Raw genomic sequence first — 17564 nt, 5'->3', positions numbered from 1 at the left:
TTATTTATAATAGCCATAAAGTGGAAACAACTCAAATATTCATCAAGTGAATGAAATGTGGTATTTTCAATGGAATATTATTTGGCATTTAAAGAAATGAGGTATTGATACATGCTACCCATGGATGAACCATGGAAGTACTGTGCCAGTTACAAAAGACCACTCTGTATCATTCCACTTATATAAAATGTCCAAACCCAGCAAAGTAGATTAGCGGTTGCCTAGGGCTGGAGGAGTTGGGAGGAGAGGGGGAGTGACAGCTAATGGGTGTGCAGTGTTTCTTCTTTGTGTGATGAAAATGTTCTAAATTAGATAGTGGTGAGGGCTGTACATCTAGAAACCATTGAATGGTACCCTTAAAAGGGTGAATTGTGTGACATGTAAATTATATCTCACTGAAGTTGTTATTTAAAAGAGTATAAGTATAGATGCATTTGCTTCCATGAGCATAAATTATTTCCAGGATGATACACATTGCTTGCTTCTGGGGAAGAGCTGGGTTCCTATGGGGGCCGGGGTGGGAGGAAGATTTTTACTAAAACCCTTTGTATCCATTGTATTTTGTGCCTTGTAATGATCTTAACTATTTTACAAACAAATGTTAAATAATGAAGGTATTAATAAGTCATCTCCTCTCTTGATTTCACATGATCAGGTCCTTCAGGGGTTAGATTATCTACACAGTAAGTGCAAGATCATTCATACTGACATAAAGCCGGAAAACATCTTGATGTGCGTGGACGATGCATATGTGAGAAGGATGGCAGCCGAGGCCACTGAGTGGCAGAAAGCGGGCGCTCCTCCTCCTTCGGGGTCTGCAGGTGAGGGGCTGTGCCAGCTTTGTTTCAGTCTGTGCGGGACATTGAGAGCCTGCCGAGTTGTACACTGGGGGCAGTTGAGTCAGATGTGTATGTATTAGGAGCTTTTGTAAGAGCCTGATGACTAGAAGCAGCTAGAGCTTTTTCTTGAGCAGGAAGATGCCCCAGTTAAGTTGTACTTTAATATTTGAATTACTTTGTCCTCCCTTAAAAGGTCATTGAATTCTTACCTGCTGCTTCATCTCCTTAGAACACTGTCCTGTGTTGCCCACTTCTCTGCAGAGGGATGTCTGTTATAGCAAGAGGTCTCATGTAGCTGACGTTCAGTCATCAGAGTGCTTCCTTGACTCCAGTGAGCACAGCTACATCAATCTCAGTCTAGCTGGTGGATTTAGAATTAGTTTCAAAAGACTTCAGGGTGGGAGAACACCAACTGACTTGAGTATTGGTGTATGTAGTTTTATTTGTGGTGTTCGCAGTGTCGTGGTGGCAGTGAAGTGTGGACGGTGCTTTCACCCTCTCTTCACGTGCTCTCTGCCCTAGTGTGTTGTCAGGCAGGCACGAGGACTGCAGGGCAAAAGCCCTCTGTCTGCCTGGGGCTCTTGGGACATGCACCACTTCTGAATCTCGTTTTCTAATGCGTATTTAATTTTAGTTAAGTAAGAGAAATGACTCCATATGAACCACTATGGGTTTGCCTTTTAAGAGCCAATCATTTGTTTGAGTTGGATAAACTTTAGGTCTCTCTGATTCAGAAGTTTTAGTATTTAACAGTTGTTGAAGTTCCATAGCCATTAAAAGACAGTAGTTATTTCATTTTACAGTTCAGATTACCTACATAAAGATAAGTATCTATTTTGCTCTAAATGTTCATTTTATTTTGTTTTGTTTTAGTGAGTACTGCTCCACAGCAAAAACCTGTAAGTACTTACACATATACTTATATTCACCTCCCTGTCAAAAGTGACTATTCATTATTGAACTTTTCGAATTGTAACATTAGTTTTTGTTTCTTTCTGCAACAATTTTTCATTAAGGATTGTTTGGGGGAATTGGTTGTGCATTTTTTTTGTTCCTTTCTCAATCACAGATGTTGTAATGTATTTTAATGTAAAAGACAGTCATGTTTATAAATGCTAGGTATCCTTGAATATGTAAGACAATGTTTTGATAAGGTGAAGTGATTTTTAGAGTTGGGGGATAATTAGAGCTGCCCCAAATTCTATCTTGGTTTTCCTCATGCACTTTCTGGAGTGCTCTTGGCTGAGTCTGGTAAAATGTGAGGTTATAGAGATAGGGTTTTAAGTGTGATTGTTCCAAAAACACTTTATATTATTTCTGATCTGCCTCTAAGTTACCTGTTTTTCTGAAGCTGCTGTTCTGATTATTTTTTTTTTCCAGGTAGTAGTTAAATATGAAAGAGTATAATCTTTGTGGTCCTGTCAAAATGCTGAATGAGAGCAAATGAAACAAGCTGTTTGGAATTAAATCCTACCCCAGCAGAGCTAAACCTGGCTTGGTTCTAGTCGAGCATAGAAAAAAAAAAAAAAAAAAAAAAAAAAATATATATATATATATATATATATTTATATATATACGTCTTGAGTTGATGGGTCATCTACAAGTTTTAAAAGATCTTTATGAACCAAAAGCTTTTGGAAGGAAATGTGCAGAACTTCAGAGTGCTGCCAGCAGCCCTCAGTTTGGAATGGAAGTCCTACTAGGAGAGGGAGCTGTAAGAATTATTCCACCTGGCCTGCTGAGTTCTGCTGTGGCTTGAGCAGCTTGTTTTGATTATTGATTCTGTGCAAGACTGGAGGCTCTCGTTGCCAGTACTTTCCAAGTCAGCTCGCCATGATTGGAGGCAGACTGAAACCATGGCTTTTTCTTTTTTCCCTTTACTTCATGTGCTCATTTTTTACAGTTCCTGCAGTTTTGGCTGTTGATAACAGCTCAGTGTGTGAGACCCAAACACAAACAGTGCTATTGACCAACAGTGAATGAAATACACCTGATTTGGCAGGCAGTTGAGTAAGACAGTTAAGGAAAGGGGACATTGTTACTTTATAGACAGGCAGCAGCAAATAAAACTTGCAAGAGGTGCTTCTTGTTTAAAGTCAAGAGTATCTCAGCATATTTAGTTCTTCTTAGAGTTTAAAGGGGAAAGACTTGCTGGATTTAAGCTATATCTCTCTAAGGGCAAGGGCCGGTGGTAGTCCCGTTACGTGATATTAGCACTGGTTTCTTTTTTTCTGGTTTTGCTGTAACCCTAACCGTGATGTGGATCTCATGTCTGGGCATGTGATTTTCATTGAATGCGACCTGAGAAAAACAGCCTGTGTTGGTATTTGCCATGCTGCCAGCACTTACGCTGTTGCGTAGTGCTTTAAAAAGAAGCAAACTGACCTGTGGTATTTTCTTAACATGTTGTAGATAGGAAAAATATCTAAAAACAAAAAGAAAAAACTGAAAAAGAAGCAGAAAAGGCAGGCTGAGTTATTGGAAAAGCGCCTGCAGGAAATAGAAGAATTGGAGCGAGAAGCTGAAAGGAAAATAATAGAAGAAAACGTCACATCAGCTGTACCTTCCAATGAGCAAGATGATGAATACCACCCAGAGGTGAAACTAAAAACAGCAGGATTAGAGGAGGCAGCCGAGGGTGAGACTGCGAATAACAACGGTCAGTGGAATCTGGAGACAGGGCTGCATAGGAGCCCAGGAGCTCCCACAGTGGGGACGCGCCAGGTCACCATGCAGGGCGACTTGCTGCTGCGCTGGTGCTTCAGACAGGAAGGTGGTTCTCTCCAAGGCCTTATCGGAGAGCGTGGGGAGCTGTCTGGTACTTGCTTTGTAAAATGTGTGCCAGAAATATGTTAATATTTCAAAATAGTTTTTTTTTTTAAATGTCAAACGTCTGAGAAACACCGTGTCTTTATCATGCTAATGATTGTCCTTCATTTTGTAATTAAGCTTTTACTTAACAGTAATGTACCCTCAGACCTTTTCTGAAGATTATAGAGAAGAGGGTAGAAATGGAAGTACAGCTCCATTTATGCCCATTTTCCCTAAGAGCTAAGTTTTTCTAATAAGAGTAGGCCAGTTATTTAATAAATGAAAAATAAGATTTAGAGTACCTGAAGATTTTACCCTGAGAGTCAAGAGGTGGTTTGCTCTGTAGCACATGAAGTTAGCACATTTGAATTTGTCTCTTGTTGGAGGAGATAAGTGCCTACTGCACTCTGTTAAGGAGAGTGACAAGTTCTAATTCTTACCCTTCAACTTTTTAAGGTGAAGCTGAGGACCAGGAGGAGAAAGAAGACACTGAGAAAGAAAACACTGAGAAAGATGAAGACGATGTTGAACAGGAACTCGCGAACGTAGACCCTACTTGGATAGAATCACCCAAAACCAATGGCCATATTGAGAATGGCCCCTTCTTACTGGAACAGCAGCTGGATGATGAAGACGATGATGAGGAAGATTGCCCAAACCCCGAGGAATATAACCTCGATGAGCCGAATGCAGAGAGCGATTACACATATAGCAGCTCCTACGAACAATTCAATGGTGAATTGCCAAATGGACGACATAAAATTTCTGAGTCCCAGTTTCCAGAGTTTTCCACATCCTTGTTCTCTGGGCCCTTAGAACCTGTGGCTTGTGGCTCTGCACTTTCTGAGGGATCCCCGCTTACCGAGCATGAGGAAAGCAGTCCATCCCATGACAGAAGCAGGACAGTTTCAGCCTCCAGCACTGGGGATTTGCCAAAAAGTAAGTGTCCCTTCCCATCAGGTGTCTGCTTTCAGTGGCCCAAGTGTCATACCCTTGACACATGCTGTGAAGGGAATTGGCTGGAGATGGTAAAGCCGTGTATGCATGCGTTAACCATTTTCATTTTATTACTTTTGTACTCATGAGTAAGTTAATGTAATTTAAAATATATTCTGTGCCACTAGGCTTTCTCTTCCTCTTTGCATATCAGATCCCATTTCTGAGTTCTTTTCCTTCTTGCTGTCTTTAGCTAGTGATCATACCTTGGCAGAAACCTTCCAAGCCTAGCATCTTACCCCTGTAGCTTTTTAGCATGTGTAGTTTAATTCACAATTTGTTCTTCCACCTGACAGTGTTATATTTAGTTTTTGGTTCTTTGTTTTGTTTCGTTTCTATTCAAGGAAAAATGTGCCTGCTCTTTATTTGTAGTGAGGAGGAAGTGTCTTACTTTATTTTGAAAGTTGTTCCTGATTATAGGACTCTTCTGTTGACATTTTAAAGGAAGCAGTGTGGGTTTAAATGTGATGATGATGTATATCAAACCCTGATTTTGAGGGTGAATGCCACATGACAGATCTCTGCCTTGTGGCATGCTAGGGGACTTGAGTAGGCAAACCATGGGTGTCACACACGGTTGGTTTCCGTTCTGGCCCACAGTGGAAGAGCTCAGAAGCCTCCTCTGCTCCCTCTGCTGGCAAGAATGTTAACACATGGTGAGCCAGTTGATGAGCCAGCCCTGCAAATAGCTCAAGATGTTCTGCAGCCCCTTTGATTCCAGTAGCTGAGAGACCTGCAAAGCCTTCTTCTCTGTTACTCATTGGCCACAACTAGTCATCCTAAAGATATATATATATATATATTTTAATTGGACAGACATATTCTGCTCCTGTTTATTACCTTTACCCTGACCAGAGGGTTTCAAGGTGCTAAATAAAATGCTTTCATGAGGAATGTAGCCTCATCTGAGGAAAAACTCACCTCTGTGTCTCCTTTACTCTCATTCTGCTCCCATATTACTGCTGACACTTTTGGTTACCAAGTATGTGTGTAGGGGTGTCTCCCCACCTAAACAGTTCTCCGGCACCAGCTCGGTGTCTTGCAATTGAAGTAAAGTCTGACACTACTTGGAGACAGTGTCAGATCCCAGGGTTAAGGGCTCAGTCTCACAAGACTGTGTCGGTCTCCCCCTGCATTCCCCCCACATCCATCACAAGTCCATGTTGTCACCTGTGCTTCTGAACAATCAGCTGTAAATCAGAGGTTTCTGTGATGCTGCCCTGGGGTTGGATAATTTGTTAGAGCAGCTCACGGAACTCAGGAAAACAGTTTACTTGCTGGATAATCAGTTTATCAAAAAAGGATGTAAGTCAGGAACATCCAGATGGAAGGGATGTGTAGGGCGTGGTGTATGGGAAAGGAGGGAGGCTTTCATGCTCTTTCTAGAGACACCACCCTCCCTGCAGTCTCTCACTCATTCCTTCATATTGTGGACTCATGGATTTTTTTTTTCTCTTTAATTAACACATCGAATTGTGTGTTATCGTTTACAGCTTTTTTTTTTAATGCCAGGATTATCCCACATTTGGTCTGTGTGAGCCTCCTCAGGTTGTCTCTTAAGTCCTTTTGACAGACCCCGTTATTCCTCAGGTGCCCCCTTGCTCTTCTAGAGCCATGTGCCCAGGTTCATACTTTCCCTGCCCCAGGCTGGAGTCGGCCATGTCTCCAAGTAATTTTTGCTATTGATATTTTTTAAATGTTTTTTATAATGTACATAATATATAGGAACAGTAGTATGTAAAGTTTATAAACATGCATATATTGAAATGAGTGTTCAAACATCTTTTACTGATGGAGTAAACAGTGAAAAGGTTTAGTAATCTCAAGTTTAGCGTAGTCTCTTCCCCATTTATTTTTAAGACATAATAACAAGTGTCTGTGTGAACATGGCACGCTCGCTCATGCTCCTGTGCCTTTGCTGATGCTTTCCCTCCTGCTTGGAGCGCTCCCTCCTGTTTGTTTGGGCACACCTCTTTTCTTTTGTTGGGTCCTCACTGTGTCCCCTGGCAGGTCCCAGTTCTTGTTCCCCTCTTTTCCTGCTGGTCAGACTTTTCTTCACTGTGTGTTCATTGTTCGTTTCCACTGTCTTCCTCTTCACTAGGAGGTAAACGCTTTGAGAGTGCTGTGTATTTCTATCTTTGTATCCTCAGCATCTAACTCAGTGCTAAGATAAGCATTTATTGAGTAATGAACCAACAAATCAGTGATACCTGACTATATTCTTCCATTCTTCCCATTCTCCCACCGTTTCCCATTCACAGTCAGAATTTTACTTTGTCCAGCACACATTCTGTCCCCAGCACCCTGGCTGTTGCGTGAATATTGCATCAGGGAGAAATAGGAGGTCTGTTTTTTTCACTGATCCTAGTCTCTTACCAAGCTGACCTTTTCATTGATCCAGTCATTTATTTGGAGGCACTCGGCTTGGGTTTGCAGCCTGGTCTTTGGATAACCGTGAACAGCCTCCCGCGGGGAGGTGTTTTGTTTCCTACATGGAAGGCGTATGGTCTAGAGACTGGAAGTTGGCCACCAGGTACTACAAGAACATGAGGCAAGAGAAACATCCTTTCCTGAGTTTGTGTAGATCCTTGTCGTTATAGCAGAATGTATACGTTAGGAAATAGTAGAAGAAAAGCTGGGACCACGGTGAGAAGATTGAGAAAGAACTTACATGCCAGGCTAAGGATGTGAACTCTTCTCCCTGGAGTAGTTTTGTAGCCACTGAAGGTTGAGAAGAGGAGGGTTCCTCTTGGGTTATTACTGCTGGAGCCGTAGCACGTATCTGGGCTCAACACATCTGAAGCACAAAGGCCTGGGAGCAGGGTGGTACCTGCAAGGTGTATGTTGAATCCTCTCCCCCTCACCTAGTAGTGACCCGTGTCAGTGGCAGTGCTTGGCTAGGCTGCTGGAACATGACTCCACTCTTCTCACTCCACTGTTGCTCCTAGTCTGTTCTCCGAGGAACAGTCCCGAGAGAGCTTTTTAAAGCACATCCCCCCCGCCCCCCAACCGTGTAGCATAACCCACAGAGGCGTCATTCCCTAAAGCTTACAGCCCTGTACAGTCCGTCCCGGCCGCGCTCTTTCTCATATTGTTCCCCACCCGCCTCTATTTCCCCTGCTCATTCTGCCCCTCCCACACTGTCTTCTTTCTGAGCTTTCTCAAGGGTGCAAGCTTGTTTCTGCCTCTTGGCGCTTTGCACTTGCTGTCTTCTCTGCCCGGAGCTTCTCTCCTCTGTGCCTCCCTTTGTTCGGGCCTCTCCTCAAAGGCCACTTTCTCAGAAAAGACTCCCTCTCCACCCCCGCCCGTGGCCAGACACCCTCATCAGTAGCCATCTCCTTTCTCCACTCTGTTTTTCTTCTTAGCATATAGAGCTACTTGACATGGTGTGTGAATCATTCATTTTATTTATCACCCATATTCCCAATGAGTGTGTGAGTTTCCTAATTTGAGGTGTGGTGGCGGAACCTTGTATGTCTTGTCGATGCTCTTCCCAGTGCCAGGGCAACGTCTGGCACATAGAGGGGACTCAGTAAATACTCACAATACCTATTTGTGAACAAATAGGTCAGGTTTGGGCATTACATCTCCTAGTTCTGCTCTTTCTTTAGGCTGGTACTAAATCTCCTGCATAAAAAGAGGGTATTCATGCCTTCCTTGTAAGGATGTTTTAAACATAAAAGTGTCAGTGTGGGCCTGGCACAGTGCCTTGCAGATGAGTGATGATGGCGGTTTCATCACCGAGGCCCCACTGGCTGCCATCTTACTGGTTCCTAGGATCACCTCAGATGTAATGAGCACAGTGCCACCCAGAGACCAGCTTATCAGAATGACTTGAGGACTCCAGCCCTTCCTGAAGTGAAATCTTCCCGCCTCTCTCTCCCCACTTTTCATTCCCTCCTTGGTAGAAGCAGAGATCAGGGAAGAGCTCTGGTAGTTGCATAATAGTGCCTGAATCACGGGAGGGGATCTGATTTCTGGGCAAAGCAAAACTCGTACGACTGCACAGCAGGTGTGACCGTCCCTGTGTTTAAACGGGCCTTTGTGAGTGTTGTACTCAGGGAACCTTTTACAGATTACCTAGAGCAGGAAACTAGCACACTGGGAAAAGAAGTGCAAGCTGATTCTCTTTTACGTCCTTTGCGTTCTTAATACAGTTAAAATTTTGAGGTAAATTCCCTAGCATCTTTTGGAACGCATTGTGCGCTGGGTAATCACGCACAGACATGAACTAGGAGGATAGCAGCAGGTCACCAGAGAGACTTTGTCTAGTGCTCATAAACGAGGGGTATTAAATACAAAGAAACTGTACAGGTGGCCCCTGAATTAACAATGGTTCGACTTTACGATGGTGCGAAAGCGAAATGCATTCTGTAGAAGCTGTGCTTCGCCTTCTGAATTGCGATCTTTTCCCGGGCTAGCGATGCACTGCACGGCCCCACCTTGTGATGCTGCGCAGCCCGCAGGCGGCCACGCGATCACGCGAGTGCACACCCGGCACACGTACAGCCACTCTGTGCCCAGACAGCCCTTCTGTCTTTCACTTCAGTACAGGATGCAATAAGTTACATGAGATATTCAACACAGTTTATTATGAAGTAGGCTTTGTGTTAGTTGTTTTTGCCCAACTGTGGGCTAACGTAAGTGTCCTGAGTGATGTTGAAGGTACTAGGCTCAGCTATGACGTGTGGTAGGTGATGTGTAATTGAATGCATTTTGAACTTACGATATTTTCAACTTGAGATGGGTTTTTTGGGACATAACCCCATCGTAAGTCGGGGAGGATCTGTACTGAAGATGTGTGATGTTGTGTTTTTAAGGTGTTTTTCCTCTAGCTGAAGTGATTCGTGTGTGATGTCTTTAGAGCAACGACTGGGGGAGGGTGGCGGTTTCAGATCCCCTCTTTCCACTCAAGCACCCTTGATGGCAGCTCACTCAGTCAGAACCTGCCGCTTCATCCTCTTCTGCTGCCGGGCCTTTGATCTCAGTGGTTTGCGGTGCTGGAAGCCACGGCTTGGCCTCCCATCCTTTCTGTGCCGCAGGGGCTTTGGCTGGTCCCTCACGGGCCATTTAGAAGCCCTGGCCTCAGAGGGTGGTCTGGCTGGTGGCAGGCAGCGGGGAGCCCCTGGATCTGGCCAGCCAGGCGCTATTGTAGCTCTCCTGTGTTTGGTCTTTTTTTCATTTTTATTTTTTGGTGGAGGAGGGGTGGTCCCTTCCTCTTCCTCCTTTACTGAGAACTGAGCCTCAGAGTTTAAGTCATTTGCCAGAGTCTTGTAACTTACAGACGTAGAAACAGATTTGAATCCAGTTCTGCAAACCTCACATTCCATTTTCTTGCCTGCCGAGTCTCCTTTATTAAATGACATGAGGGATTCATCTAAGCCATTTCCAGTGCTGGCCATCTGTCTGTTGGGTCGGCATTTTTATGTTTCTTCTAGAACTCGGTTTCTCAGCCCATTCCCTGTTCCGTGTGAACACCTTGCCTCTTTGTGTGGGTCTTTTGTGCTGCCGTCCTTCTCACCATTCCTGATTCCCTGTGTTTCTTCTCCTCGGCTCACACCTGGCCTTTGGTGAGGCCTCCCTGTGGATCACCGTCCTCATACAGAGGGGCGTGGTGCAGGGCAGATAGCAGGAAGGGAACGTGTGCGCCTGGCTGGCTTGGGTTGATCCGTAAGTCTGAGGAACAGGTCTTGAGGGTTAAAACGTTGCCAGAGTTCTCTTGCATTTTCTGGCCCCTCCTGGGGAGCTCTGTGGGCGCCCCAGGTCCTGGGTCCTGCTCACGGTGCATGCACCCTGGCCTTGCCGCCCACCTGGGGTGCCGAGCTCCACAGCACGGGTCTACCCAGAGGAGGGACAGTCATTCCAGCAGTGCCCACCTTCGAGTGAGCTAAAGGGTGTTTAATATTCTGCCCTGAGCGGGCTTTTCTGTTTTGTCTGTGAGTACCATTTCAGAATTACTTCTGAAATGAATGAAAAGCCATGGTTACATCTCATCTTTACCAGAAATCCCAGCTTGCCGGTCAGTTTGAGGTTTGATGGAGATGCTGAGTCATTTCAGCATTTTCTGTCTGGGCCTCACCACATTATTCTTCTTTTTCCCTGCCCCCTGGTTAACTGTGCTTCCTGCAGGCCTGGTCTGTGCTTGTCTGAAAAGCTTCTCTGGCCCCGCAGCCCTGAGAATCCCTGCCCCGTGCCTACTGTTGAGAATTCCTCAGGGTTCCTGGGAGTTGAGAGTGGCTTGAGTATTTGACAAGTTCGTGAGGGACCTCAGAGGGCCCGGGCCGTCTCAAGAGACCTCTGTTCTGGAGTGTTCCTTGTCCACAGCTAAACCAGAATTGTTTAGTCTCTGCCTTTAATCTGTATTTGTTAATCGGCCATCATCTAACTCTTGAGGTCTCTGTGCTCGGCCCAGGCAGAGGGAGAGGTGAGGGCTGTGGGCCACTTAGGAAGGGATGGGCACTCCCTGGGGAGCGTTCTCTCTACCCTCACATTAAGTAATAACGCACTTCTGAGCTAGACGGGGTCCATTAGGGAACTGGCGTGGCCTAATGAGGAGCAGCTAAAAGATGCGGGAACCAAGCAGGGCTGACCTGCTCGGTGAAGGATGGGGAGAAAGGAGAAAGGGCAAGGCAGTGTCCATGGGGTCTCTGGGCAATTTGCTCTCTTGTGAAGTATTTTCCGGAGATGGAGACCAAGAATTTAAATTCTGTTGAGTTCAACTTACGGGATTCCAGGCCTAAATGATCACCCACCACTTTTCTAGAAAAGGAGACTGTGCCCAGCAAAAGCATTGTGTGCACCCACGCAAACCACTTGCCCCGGGCACTAACTGTCCTGCTGTTTGCTCATGCCAGCAAAGACCCGGGCAGCCGACCTGTTGGTGAATCCCTTGGACCCACGGAATGCAGATAAAATTAGAGTTAAAATTGCCGACCTGGGAAACGCTTGTTGGGTGGTAAGTAGAGTTTTCTTTCTAAAACATTTCGGTTGTGATCATGTATTAGAAGATGCTTTTTCTCTCGTTTGATGTCTGTATTCCTCCACGGTAATGCAGTCTGTTCCCTTCCAGCATAAACACTTCACAGAAGACATCCAGACGCGTCAGTATAGATCCATAGAGGTTTTAATAGGAGCAGGTTACAGTACCCCTGCTGACATTTGGAGTACGGCGTGTATGGTAAGCACGACCTTTGCCATTTTCCTCTGTGTAAAGGCTCATCCTTTTAGTTCCCGTGATGGGGCAGCCTCGCCAGGGCCTGTGGTCTAAGCTTTCTGACCGTGAAGGTTGTCCACTGAGGGGTGGGTGAGGGGAAGGTGGCTGCCTTGGGTATCTTAAGAGACCTTCTCTGGCGTGTCCTGCTGTGTGTTTTGGTTTGGTCTTGTGAGAGACGACCTCGCGAGGCCCTCTGTAGCCCACGGCCCCGAGAATCAGACCTCCGCTGTGGTGACAGTGACTTCAAGGAGTTCCTGTTGGCTCCTGAAAGCTTGCAGGTTGTACGCAGTTTTCCCCCTCACTCAGGCTGTGGAGGAAGATGAGACAGCTGTGATTTAAGGGAAGGTTGTCTGAGGGGTTCTGACAGACCTTATCTCCTTACTGGAGAGAGAGGATTTCCCCATATACCAGTGTTTAATCTCTCTCCTTCTGTTAAGCAAAATCTAGAGACTGTTGTGGCTCACTGCTCTAGGCTGTGTCCAGCCATGTCTGAGGCACCAGCAGCCGCCTGTACCCTGTTTAGCCAGTCTGTTCCCTTAGGCAGCTCAGCGATGGTTTTCCTCAGGGCCTCAGGATGCCTCTTGTTTCTCCAGTATGATGTAGCCATTTTTACTGCCACTTGTGTGCATCAAAAGTCTGGTTGTGTCTAAACTCTCCTCAGCCCCACCAGTGCCTCTTCTCACCTACTCCTTACCTGTGAACCGATAAGCACGAATGGTCCCTCGTCCATAAGCCAGTTCCAGTTTCTCTCTTGGTCCTGTTTCCTGGTCAGTTTGTCACCTTCCTCTTAGTGGGCTGAGCTTTGTAGTCCTTTGTTGGAAAAGGGGATGCATGTGTCTCTTGCTTCACGTGGTTTCATGCTTTCCTCATTTTTTTCTCCAAATTCTCCTCTGATATTTAAATGAAAGGGCATGGCATGTGTGCAAAGCTTGGTACTTGTCTTCTCACTAAAAAAACAATGCAGAGTAAGTGTAATTGTCTGTTATTCAAGGATTTATGTAGCACTTCTTTTGGGTGTGTCCTCTGATGCTAAAGTATAGCAGTGTTAGCAAGTCGTGCTAAAACAACATGAAAAAAGGGGATGTTCTGTGTTTTTCAAGTTTGCAGCCAGTATGGCCCAACAGATCTAGAACAGTGTGCCTTTCTGTTCCCATGTTGCTCTGATGGGTGATGCCAGAGAATAATTTTAAGTTTCTCAGTTAAGTATCAAAACCTGAGCCCTTGCCTTGCTAGGTATGGAAAAGGAGGGTTAAAAGAATTGGTAGACCAGATGGCTGGGCCGGCCCGGGGGTGGGGGTGGGGGGCCGACTTATGAATGAGGGAGGTTATTAGAGTGGGAGGAGGGCAGGGGTCGGAGATCATGGGCCAGAGGCCAGGGGGTGGGGGACGGTAGCCACTCTAGCCTTTTTTCTTTTTAATAACTCTTTTTAAATTAAAAAAAAAAGAGAGAGAGAGAGAATTGGTGGACGTGTCGTGGTTCCTTAGAACGCAGGGCCTGCTGTGTGGGCAGGGGTGAGGCTCCCTGTGGGCGAGTCGGGGGGGGGGCAGCGGGGAGGGGGGCTGGGGGCTGGAAGCAGTGGGAGGCAGCGGCCAGGTCAGCAGAAGGGGGCGCCGTCAGCAGTGGGAGCTGCAGGGGTGTTGAACCTCAGGGTGTGGTGAGGTCAGGCCCTCCTCCTCCCCAGCAGCACAGAAGGGGCTGTATCGGGGCTGCCCTCGTTTACACTCTGCAGAGTCTTTCAGCTCTGAAATCCTGTGCTTCTAATTCGGGGTGTTAAATTTTGGTGATATAACCAGAAAAATAGGACAAGATCACAGATGTAGTAGGATAATGGTGGAGCTGTCAGTACAGTTTTATACCTGGCTTTCTGTCTGGCCTCTGTGAGATGAGGGTCCGCCCCTCCACGCAGCCTCCTGCCCTGCTGAGCCCTGCAGTTGCTGTGGGCGGTGGCGTCGGCGTCAAGAGCAGACTCCCGCGGAGAAGCGCTCACTCCGTCTCCTTTGCCTCCCGCTTCCCAAGAAGTGAAGCGTAAGGCCCCTCGGTACTTCTAGGGCTGCTGAGGAAGTTCTTTTTAATCAGTTTAAGGGTGATTTTCTGGGAGCGGGGGCAAGCCTTCATTCCCCACTCCCCCCTCCCCGGAGGCCGTGGCTGAGAGGTCCCCTCTTGTTCTTTGTAGAGAACCTGGTGAAGGTGAGGCGTCTTTGTCCACCCCACCCTGCTGTTGAGGTTTAAGTAGGTAACGGTACATTAAATTCATAATACCAAGCTGTTGTGAAGCTCCAGATTGTTCTCGGTGGTAAAGCCCGGGGTTCTTTGTTATAAAGGGCATCAAATCTTACAGAGACGCTAGTGGAGCCGAGAGTGGTGGCTGGTAGCCACGTTCACTGGTAAGCGCCTGTGCTGCTGGCAGGGGGGAGAGCTTTCACCACTGGGCGGGGGCAGCGCCATGAGGCGCAGAGCAGCTGGGCTGTGTCAGGTGTGGAATCTCTTTTTCTTTTCTTGAGCTTTGGAGCCCTCCAGGTGTAAGTGTGCATGATCTAAAAATTACGTGTGGACCCCGGCATTGGTCGCTCTGCACTTGTGTTTCAGAGTCCCTGAATAGGCATCTTCCCGTGGGTTCCATGGTGAGCCTCAGTCAGCACTGTAGAGACAAGAAAAGCCAGTCTGACCCCTTTCACCAAACTTCTCGGCAGTGGTCACATCACAGAAGGCATACGTGACCTTATTTATTCAGAATGGGATACTTGACGTGGGGTGATGGCATTTCAGGAGGGGGGGTATCTGGTCTCCCCAGAGCCTGAGGACAGAGGCTGGTCCAAGGGAAAGCTCTCTGAGGCGGTTGGGCCGAGTACAGAGTACATAGTTCCCAAGTATTAAAAATTAAACAATAATAATAGAGGTTATATTGAGAGTAACTTATTGAGTTGAAGGCAATAATTTTTCATGGTTTCATAGTTGCCAGCATAAATGCAAGTTGTAAAGTACAGAGGCTGATGTTTTCATTGTGATGTGTGTTTACCCTGCTGTCTGTGTCCTAGTTGTTAAGAAAAATCTCATCATGCTTCAGAGAATCAGAACCCGACAACATGACGGGGGAGCCTTCATCTTGCCTCTTCCTTTTTTCTTCTAAACCATTTCAACTTGTGTTTCCTTGGAAATACATGGGTGTTAATCAACATGGTCGTCTGTCAGAGAACACTCAGTGGACATGTCTTAGTGCTAGGCCGTCAGGAATACATACAACCGGACTGAAATGTTTTGAACATTAATTAGAAGAGTGAGGGAGGCCCCAAGGACGGTGAAGAGCAGCTGGCGCTCCCCTCTGGCTGCGTCACGCGACTTCTGGGTCTTCTCTCTCCATTAGGGTTTCACCCTTTTCTCTTGGCTTGTGTCCCAGATGAGAAAGACGCTTCTGGCCATTCAGTGTGTCATCCACTTGTTCCCCATGGACCTGTGGCCAAATGTGAGGTGTTTTACCCTGATGTGGGATTGGCCCTAGTATCTTTATCGCTTGATGGGTGGAGCAGGGAGGGCCTGCAGCCCCTAGACGACTGCCTGGCGTACTCTGTGCTGAGACTGGGCACATCAGACCCAGGTCTGGTTCAGGGCAGGGATCCCGAGTTATGAACTGGTGCTCGTCACAGGGTAGCTGGCAACAGGCTTGGCATCCCACTTCCCTCCTTTCTTAAACAAGAAAAATACAAGGTGAAGAGATGTGGTCCTGGGCTAAGCGCGCCCACCTGGGTTTGTGAGAGGGGCCCCGCCCCAGGCAGACGAGACTTCCCCTATGGTGCCCGCCCACGCCTTGTGATCCTCGACAGAAGCGCAGAGGGTGGGCTGCTGCGGTGGGGCTCATCGAGGCGCCCGTGGGGAGGGCGGTACCTTGAGAGGAGCGGGCGGTGCCCTGGCCACTGACCCACAGGCATCGGTGAAGCGGGGACAGCCCCTGAGGGCCTCCAGAACAGTGAGATCCAACGCACAAGAGAAGTAAGTATGGGAAAAACCAAAAACGGGATTTAGCTTGTTCTTTTTAAAACTTCTTTTAAATTCTCATTTAAAACATGTTTTTAAAAAAGCATGGTATTTGATCAACAGAGCGATAGCAGTCGTCATTTTTATGTCTTGTTAGCAAGTTAAAGCTCATAGTCCTGAGATGATTTTATGAACAAAGGAAGTGGGCTCAGTGGCAGCAGTGGGAAAGCAGTGCCCCTCCCGTTCCCTCCCGACCCCAGCACCCTGGTGGGCACAGCCCTGTAACCCGGAAGCCGCTCTCCTGGCCGCCCTCGGGCGGGCTGCACGGGGGTCTGCCTCCTCCTGGCCCCAGGGGACAGAGCAAGAGGGGCTTCTTTGGTTCTAGAATGTCCTTTGGTTGAGTCAGAAGTGAATGAAGTGACGATGAGTTGCTGAAAGGAGCCCCCGGTTGCTAAGACATGAAGGTATTTGCTTCAGGAGAGCAGCCGCACCCGTGGTCCAGGGCCAGGTTAGCCTGCGGGTTGCAGCTGGGCTCTGGGGTCATACAGACCTGGACCTTGGACTGAGCCCTCGTTCTGCTGTTCAGATTAGAGTGCAGTGCTCTGGCCACGCCTGCACCCGGCTGCTTCCTGCAAAGTGCAGCAGAGGTACAAGAATATTTCTGAAGCTTCTTTGAACTTTTGGGAAGAAGAGAAAGCCTGGTGTTGAGCTCTTTCAGGAGACTCTTTGGTTTGATTCAGATCCTCATAAAATGTAGGTCTCTTGTACCAGAAAAAGTTGCTGGCTTGGGGCCCGTCTCTGTGAAGTGCTTAGCATGTCATCTGTTGTATCCTAGGCATTTGAGCTGGCAACGGGAGATTATTTGTTTGAACCGCATTCTGGGGAAGACTATTCCAGAGACGAAGGTGAGTATTGCTGCCTGCTGAATACCTCAGTCCGGGTCTCCTGAGAGTCCTGAACTTCTGGAGAATATTGTCTTTTTGCACCAAAATAGAGCTGTGCTTTGGTTTTCAAGCACCAAATTCAGATGCTTTCCCTTTGAGCTTGAAGCCCCCTCAGCTGCAGTGACTGGGCAGAGCCTCCTGGCACCAGCGACGCTTTGGAGAGCCCTCGGGCGTCAGCCCGCCCCCGCAGGCCTGAGCCCAGCTGGCCGGGAGAGGACAGGCCGGACGAACCCGGAGCCTCTCCGTGGACCTTTTGTCCACTGATCTGCTGCCCACTTCTCTGTCCTGTTGGGGGCTGAATTTAAAACCAGGGAACTCTGGCTTGAATTCCCATCTGCAGACCTGACCATCTCCATGCTTATTTGCTTGCGATGCTGGGGTAGCCTGGGGTGAGCTGGCGTCAGTCACTGTTAACGCTCCAGACGGGGCCTGAGGCCTGCCAGTCCCAGAAGCCTCTGCACGGATGTGCTGCAGACATTGTTGATTTGAATCTATTTCTGTTTTTTTACTAATTTCAATTTTTTCCCCCTCTTCTTTTATCCCATCCTTCTTCCCTCTGCCCCTCCCATTCCCGTATCCTTTTTTTTCTCTCCTCCATAGACCACATAGCCCACATCATAGAGCTGCTAGGCAGTATCCCAAGGCACTTTGCTCTATCTGGAAAATATTCTCGGGAATTCTTCAATCGCAGAGGTAGTACCTCTTCTTTTTGAAAAGCGCCATGATGCAGACAGAAATGGAATAGCAGCTGCTGATTGTAGCATTAATGGTGACAAAGGCCTTTCTCCTAA

The 17564-nt window shown here is 47.2% G+C and overlaps 1 protein-coding gene across 4 annotated transcripts in view; it reads left to right on the top strand.

Annotated features, from left to right (window-relative positions):
• The window catches only part of SRPK2 (SRSF protein kinase 2), a 231003-nt gene that overhangs the window by 199334 nt on the left and 14105 nt on the right, over positions 1-17564 (top strand). For all 4 annotated transcript variants that reach the window (XM_059934136.1, XM_059934135.1, XM_059934137.1 and 1 more), the window contains 8 exons: positions 656-821; positions 1713-1738; positions 3252-3498; positions 4107-4589; positions 11501-11601; positions 11716-11823; positions 16665-16734; positions 17374-17466. In XM_059934136.1, the coding sequence (XP_059790119.1) occupies positions 656-821; positions 1713-1738; positions 3252-3498; positions 4107-4589; positions 11501-11601; positions 11716-11823; positions 16665-16734; positions 17374-17466 (1294 nt within the window). The remainder of the gene's footprint in view (positions 1-655; positions 822-1712; positions 1739-3251; positions 3499-4106; positions 4590-11500; positions 11602-11715; positions 11824-16664; positions 16735-17373; positions 17467-17564) is intronic.

Source organism: Balaenoptera ricei, chromosome 9 (assembly GCF_028023285.1).
Source record: "Balaenoptera ricei isolate mBalRic1 chromosome 9, mBalRic1.hap2, whole genome shotgun sequence".
Taxonomy (NCBI): Eukaryota; Metazoa; Chordata; class Mammalia; order Artiodactyla; family Balaenopteridae; genus Balaenoptera; species Balaenoptera ricei.
The sequence above is the reverse complement of the archived record's forward strand: the minus strand, read 5'-3'. Positions and strand labels throughout refer to the sequence as shown.